At 38.9% G+C, this 7,194-nt stretch overlaps 1 protein-coding gene across 1 annotated transcript; it reads right to left on the bottom strand.

Moving 5' to 3' along the window:
- Window positions 1–3,636: 3,636 nt before the first annotated feature.
- On the bottom strand, window positions 3,637–6,266 carry LOC118487582. Its single transcript, XM_035984547.1, has 9 exons — window positions 6,113–6,266; window positions 5,957–6,034; window positions 5,772–5,852; window positions 5,580–5,651; window positions 5,204–5,502; window positions 4,880–5,050; window positions 4,632–4,788; window positions 4,462–4,557; window positions 3,637–3,877 (listed from the first exon to the last, which is right to left on the bottom strand). Exons 1-9 carry the CDS (start codon window positions 6,260–6,262, stop codon window positions 3,770–3,772), a joined length of 1,212 nt encoding a protein of 403 aa, XP_035840440.1. The 5' UTR covers window positions 6,263–6,266; the 3' UTR covers window positions 3,637–3,769.
- Window positions 6,267–7,194: the final 928 nt, after the last annotated feature.

Genomic DNA, 7,194 nt, shown 5'->3' with positions numbered 1-7,194 from the left:
GGCGTGTCACCATGAGGGTGTCCGGACAATGGTTATGTGGTGAGTGTTTGTGCCAGGTGAGAGAGATGAACAGGGTTTTATTGTTGGCATCACTAGACCCGATGTTGAAAACGTTGATACCTCGTCGGAAGAGTTGGGTGTAGATATTGCTTTGCTTGACCGTGTTTTCTCTCTCCCCATCAAGACTGTTAAGAGTATCCCCCTTAGTTGCTATATGGCATTTGCCCAAGTCTTAACTGCAACTTTGGACAAGGTGGTTGCTATGCCTGATTCTGTTGAGGCATGGGTTCGACTTTTGATATTACCATGTTGCACCTTGCGGGTGTTCAAGCCTGTTGGTCATCAGGACAAGAGGTCGGGCAATAGGAAGACGTGCCAATGCCTTAGCATCCAGCGGTCTTTGGCTCAGTGGGGTGATCGTGAGGGGTTTGCCACTCTTGTCCAGTCGTTGTTTGATCAACCCGTGAGGGGGGTTACAGATGGAATAAAAAAGGGCACTGAGATTGATAATGAGTATGGGGGGACCAATGTGAAACAATGTTTACGTAAGGTTGCTGATGGTCATTTCACTGCAGCGGTTAAGGTTTTATGCTCCTCGGGGGTCTTCCCTCTCAATAAGTATACTCTGGTGGCTTTAGTGGCTAAGCACCCATGTATGCCCCCTCCTTCCATGCCTGCCTCCTTGCCTTCTGAGTCTCCTCTTGTGGTGGAGCCGGATTGTGTGCTCGGGTGTATTAAATCTTTCTCCAAAGGTACGTCGTGCGGGAGAGACGGCTTAAGGGCCCGACATCTTTTAGATGCTTTTTGTGGGGAGGGGTCTGTGATTGCTGATAGCCTGCTTAGGGCTACTTCAGCTATGGTTAATGTGTGCTTGGGGGGAGGTGCCCGAGGAGTCTGGCGGAGTTTGTTGCTTCTGCTCCTCTTACACCTATTCTCAAACCGGATAATGGGATTAGGCCTATCGCTATTGGGTTGATTTGGAGGAGGGTGATCTCCAAGGTGGCCATGAAAGGTGTTGGGAAGGAGATGGCCAAATACCTTGGCGATTTCCAGTTTGGGGTAGGGATTCCGTATGGGGCAGAGGTCGTTCTTCATAGTGCGAACAGGTTCCTTAATGAGTACCACCAAGATGGGTCTCTTGCTATGCTTACTGTTGATTTTTCGAACGCTTTTAATTTGGTTGATAGGACAGCCCTACTGTACGAGGTAAGGAAAAGGTGTCCTTCTATTTCTACATGGGTCGATTTTTTATATGGTCAACCAGCTAGATTATATGTGGGGGATGAGTTTATTTGGTCTACTACTAGCGTTCAGCAGGGGGACCCCTTGGGGCCCCTCCTTTTTGCCCTTGTTCTACACCCCCTTGTTCACCGAATAAGGGATCATTGCAAACTTCTATTTCATGCCTGGTACCTAGATGACGAAACGCTTATTGGAGATGTCACCCATGTGGCTAATACTTTAGATATCATCAGAGCTGAAGGTCCTTCTTAGGGCTTCAACTTAATATAAAGAAAACTGAAGTTTTCTGGCCAACCTGCAATGGTGTAAAGGTTCAGGAGGGCTTATTCCATCGGGGGATTAGGAGGTCGGTGCTGGGTGTGAAACTCCTGGGGGGTGCCGTTAGTCGTGATGCAGAGTTTATTAGTAGTATGGCTCTTAAAAGAGCGAACTGTGCAGTCGAGCTGCTGAGGCGCCTTAAACGCCTACGGGACCCTCAGAGCGAGCTCCTCTTGCTTCGTTCTTGTATGGGTGTTGCTAAATTACTGTTTGGTCTTCGAACGTGTCAACCTTCTTTGGTCGGGGGAGCTGTCTCTATTTTTTATGAAGGCCTCCGGGGAGCATTAGAGGATATTGTTGTTTATGGGGGTGCCTTTTTTGGAGATCTCCAGTGGAGGTTGGCTTCTCTCCCGACCCGGTTCAGAGGCTTAGGGATTTGTATGGCCGAGGATGCCTCTTCATATGCTTTCGTGGCTTCAAGGGCCCAATCTTGGAGTTTACAAGACCACATACTCCGAGAATGTGGTGGGGATGTTTTAGACTCCGATTACAGGAGTGCGTTGGACCTTTTGCATAGTTCTCTTCCCGACCTTGATATTGGCGGTTTCTACATTAGAGAATCCGCCCCTCCTACATCCCAGAAAATTCTGGCGAATGCCTTATATGGCGAAATTATCAAGAGGTTTGAAGAGAAGTTTGTTTTATCCCCTCGGCAAAGAGCTGTGTTTGAATGTCTACGTGCCCCACATGCTCAGGATTTTCTGTCTGTCGCACCTATTGAAGGCTTGGGGCAACACATGTCGGCTGTGGAATACCGTGCTATGCTTAGATACCGACTGCTGATTCCTTTGTTCCCAGTTGACGAGCCATGTCCGGTATGCCGCAAAACGTGTTTCGATTCTTTCGGGGAGCACGCGATCCACTGTAAAGAGCTACCAGGGTTTAAAGATCGGCATGATTGGATGAGAGATGTGTTATGCGATGTTCTTAAGCGGGTCGGGATCTCTGCCAAAAAGGAGGCTCCAGTAAATTTCCTGAATGACCCCTTAGAGGGGAGGTCCACTTTACGCCCGACGGACATCCTTGTGTTTGGATGGGAAGGGGGAAACACGCTTGTGTAGATCTAACTGGAGTCTCCCCCCTTGTCGGGCTCAAGGACAAGGGCTTTGTCGTATGGCAAGCGGTGCTCAAGGCAGAGGCGAGCAAAGTGACAAAACATGAGAAAGCCTGCCTGGAGAATCAACATGTGTTTTCCCCGTTTGCGTTTGATACCTTTGGTGGTCTCGCTCCTGACGCTGTGCGACTTTTGAATCGGGTTCAAAAAGTCGTTAATAGTAATTCTTCGTCGCTAAAGGTTTCAAACTTTGTATTTAGTAGAATTGGTTTTTCTATTCAAAAGGGGGTGGCGGCGCAACTTGTTGCCCGACTACCTGCCATTGCTTTGTAATTGCCCTTTTTCGTGTGTAATGATATTGATGCTTAAAAAAAAAAATGTTTCAACTATTTTTACGTAACTATAAGTGTGATATATGAACTTGGAAATAGCTAGGCATATACAAGATGTGCATAAAGTGTCACATTTAGCTTTACAAAAGTGCTTGCGAGATACTTTAAGGATTGATACCTTATAGATCGTTGTCTTAGATAATGATATTTTTGTCATGCAACATTGTTGTAACTTGTAAGCGTTGCATGAGTATAGCAACTCCAAGTCTTTATAAATTTACTATTTTTTTACATTTCAGTGCAATACTATTAGTCATGTATCTAACTTTCACTAGTACAAAATCAATTGATTTTGGGCGGTGTAAACAACATTTTAGGGGGTTTTAGAAACGCCCAGAAAGGTATCGCTGGAAAAAGGTAAAATGTATTTTGGGCTCTCCCTAAAACCGCCTAAAGTCAATATAATGTATTCTGGGCGCTCCCTGAAACCGCCCAAAATCAATTTAAACCGCTCAAAATAAGTATCGCCCAAACGAAGCCAAAACCGCCTAGACTGACCAAAATAATTGACTGACCAAAATAATTTTATTATACAGCTAAATAATATTAATAATCCAGCATTACCTCAAGCACAATTCAAAATAATTAATCTGAAAAAAATAAATAAAAAATGAAGAATCCCAAATATAACTTAAAATATATAAATGCAGCCAAACACCAACATGAGTCTCATACTCAGTTTACAGAAAATGCAGCCAAACACCAACATGAGTCTCATACTTAGTTTACAAAAATTGTTCAAACTACAATACTAAGGTAGTCTCTAATTCTTGCTTTTATCATTAAACACAGCTGCAAAAAACCGACACATGATGTTTTCAACCAGCTTGTCGATTTCCACTCCAGTTATCTCTGTTGTGTCGTTCCACATCTAAAAAGACAAATAAAAAATAAGTGAGATACATACAAATATATATATATATATAGAGAGAGAGAGAGAGTAACAAAGTCGATATATATTAAACCTAAATCTGCTAACATCCAAACCCGCGTAACCGGAAGAATATAAAAGGATTTAAATTCACATTGCAATATCGATTCACATTGTAAACCCAAATCTCACACTATTATTTCTCCTTTAAGCTTAACATAAATCTATTAAACGTGTAATTTAAATTCTGTCATTTAGTGACTGGAAGATCACGGTTTTGAATCACAAGGACAGGTCTATTTTGCATAACAAAAACAAAATAGCACATACAAAGAATCCCCCTTTAAATACCATTTCTTTTCCTTTATCGGGCTTTCGCGTCTGAATTAGAATGCCATAAAAATATTTTCCATTTAAAAAGTGCTCATACATAAGAACAGCCAAACAACTATACCATAACCAGTTAAGCACAATGGAAATCTGATGATGTTGTTTCTTCTCTAAGTCAAATAATACAATTGTAAACCTAATTAACACGAACAACACGCCTAAGTCAAAGAACGTAAAAAAAATAGAAAACTTACATTGTTTGGAAAACCGAACTGCCTTGAAATAACAAACTCGAACATGTTTCTAACTACTAAGAATCCACACTCCCATGATCCTTCTTGCTGCTTACACTACATTAAATTAAAAGAAAAATCAATTAATAAAATAACACTTAATTTTATAAAATGAATTATGAATAACATACTTTAACCATCTTCCAAGTAAAACGGCCTCCAAATGAAGTTTCTATTGCATTTGTTAGAGAATAATGACTTTTATTCTTCTTGCCCCTCAAATAAGTTGAATCCAAAATCCAACCTTTACGTTCCGAAGGGGAGACGATAAACAACACCCAATGACGACTTCAAAGAAGAAAGATACGGTCATTGCAAAAAAATCAGTAATAAAATAGGAAAATTAATTATTATACATTAAAATAAAATTATATATTACCTATATAAGAATGGAGCAAGAAAATATTTCTTTCCCTCATGAAGTTTGTAAACCTCGACCAAGTGTTCTTTAACACTAGGCAAATTTTCCTCACACTCTTTCCCGGTAATTCGTTGAGTATTGAAGTAGGCGACTTGAGTAGCATTTTTTAGACGATGGCCGAACAAAAACCTAATATCAATAAAGTAAATATTATTAAGTTGTGAGATAAAAATATTATTAAGTTGCAAGATAAAAATAATAATAATAATAATAATAATAATAATAATAATAATAATAATAATAATAATAATAATAATAATAATAATAATAATAGTAACTTACATTTGACACCAATGTATAAAGCTGGCATCAAGCAACCCGTTCGCTAGAAATTGCAACATACCCTCATATTCAACGTTCTCAACTCGAGGACTGAACTCGGTTTCTGGGTACATCCCATGAGGCCAATTAATCTCAATGCTCATATCGCCGTCATAGTGTTTTGTTAATCGGGTAGCCAATGAAATCATACTTTGAGGGCGCAAATTCTCGATATTCCACAAGGCGGTTTTTATGTCTTGTTCAAGCTTTGACAATGTAGGAGCTTGAGGTTGTTCAACAAGAACCTCATGCTGGGAAAACTACATTATTTGAAAAACAAATTTTCAGAAAAAAAAAACAATACATATATACGTATGATATATCAGTTTTTGAATACCATCTCATCCAGTTCCTCTTCTGATCCGTCAACATCATGTTGAGTGGAAACATCATGTGCGCCAAATAGAAACTACATTAGTTAAAAAAATAAATTATTACTACATTGATTCTTTTATATATATACACACACATAGATACATATTGAGAGAAAGAGAGAGAGTTATGAAACAGATTATTAGTACATGATTACCTCATCACCAAAACTTTCAATCATAGTCGCATCAATTTGATAACATTCATGACTTTCGTCTTGTTCAATGGGAACCTCCAACTATAAGAGCCATTAAAATTGTTATATTATAAACCAAAATTATTAGAAATTATCTACTACCCGGACCCGAGAAACCCAACCCAACACCAAACAAGGATCCTAACCTCAGGCCGATAACATGTGTTGTCCTGAGCTGGTTGCTTCAATGCTGGATTCTGAGAAGTTGCTTCAGTGCTTGAAAGCTACAATTTAACAAACATATTAGAAAAGTCTTACTAAGAATAGAAACAAACTATTATATAATTTGTATACAACAATACCTTTACCAAAGAAAGTGGCCACTGAATAAACCAACCAATAGCATCACCTATATATTTAAGTGCATCATAGCGTGAAAGTTCAGGAAGAGACGTTTTCTTGTACAACTGATAGATTTCAACTACTTGTATTTTCACGTAGCCCTCGGCCATAGGTCCCGTATGTATAGTCCTACTTGGACTAGGATGAAGATACGCCGTCCCGACTATTTGTTCTCTTTTAGAAGGGGATGGGTGTAACAATTCACATAATGTTGGCTCCTGCAAAACGACATTACATTTTTAAAAGAAATATTATATATAAACCATTTTGTATACTAAACATCATACAAATATAATCACCTCAATTAATGGATATTGAATATGACATCCACCAGATGTATCATTCTCGCCACAACTATTAGGGCTAGAGTCCAACCCACTGTAGCTTCTTGTTTGATTGGAAGGCATGTTATCTTGATGTTGTTGTCTACCGCCTTGAAACAAGCCTTCCCGAACCTGTGTACGTCCTGTAATCGATATAAACACCTAAGTATGAAATGGGAATAATATTCCAATCAAGTGACTAAAACATATATTCAAACATGTTGAGAACAAATTATAGACATAAAAAACAAGTTGTGTTTTTATATTTACTGCTATAGACATAAGTTCAGATGCTATTAACCATAATATAATGTTAAAAATAATATCTAAATGTATATGACGTCCAATCAGCCAGATTATAAAGTCAAATATGAACATTTAGCTATTATATAATACAATCATTATATCACAAATAAAATTACCTATAATATTAGAAATCGTACGCGACCGGCCTCCGTGCTCAGGTCCTAGTAACCTGGTTAGTGGATCCTCCTTGTTAGAAAAATAACTACCATCATCAATCATTTTTCTTTCGAAAACAGCCTACAAAACATATATACAATTATTAGAACATTTGACATTAATATATATTATTAAACAAATAAACATTACTTACTAGTTTAATTGACTCTGCTCGCGTGCTTGCACATAGTGAATACAACTTAGTTTTCCGATTTCGTTTTGCTCTACTAACAATATACCTTTTGGAGCGATAGTCT

The sequence above is a fragment of the Helianthus annuus genome, chromosome 2 (assembly GCF_002127325.2).
Source record: "Helianthus annuus cultivar XRQ/B chromosome 2, HanXRQr2.0-SUNRISE, whole genome shotgun sequence".
Taxonomy (NCBI): Eukaryota; Viridiplantae; Streptophyta; class Magnoliopsida; order Asterales; family Asteraceae; genus Helianthus; species Helianthus annuus.
The sequence above is the reverse complement of the archived record's forward strand: the minus strand, read 5'-3'. Positions and strand labels throughout refer to the sequence as shown.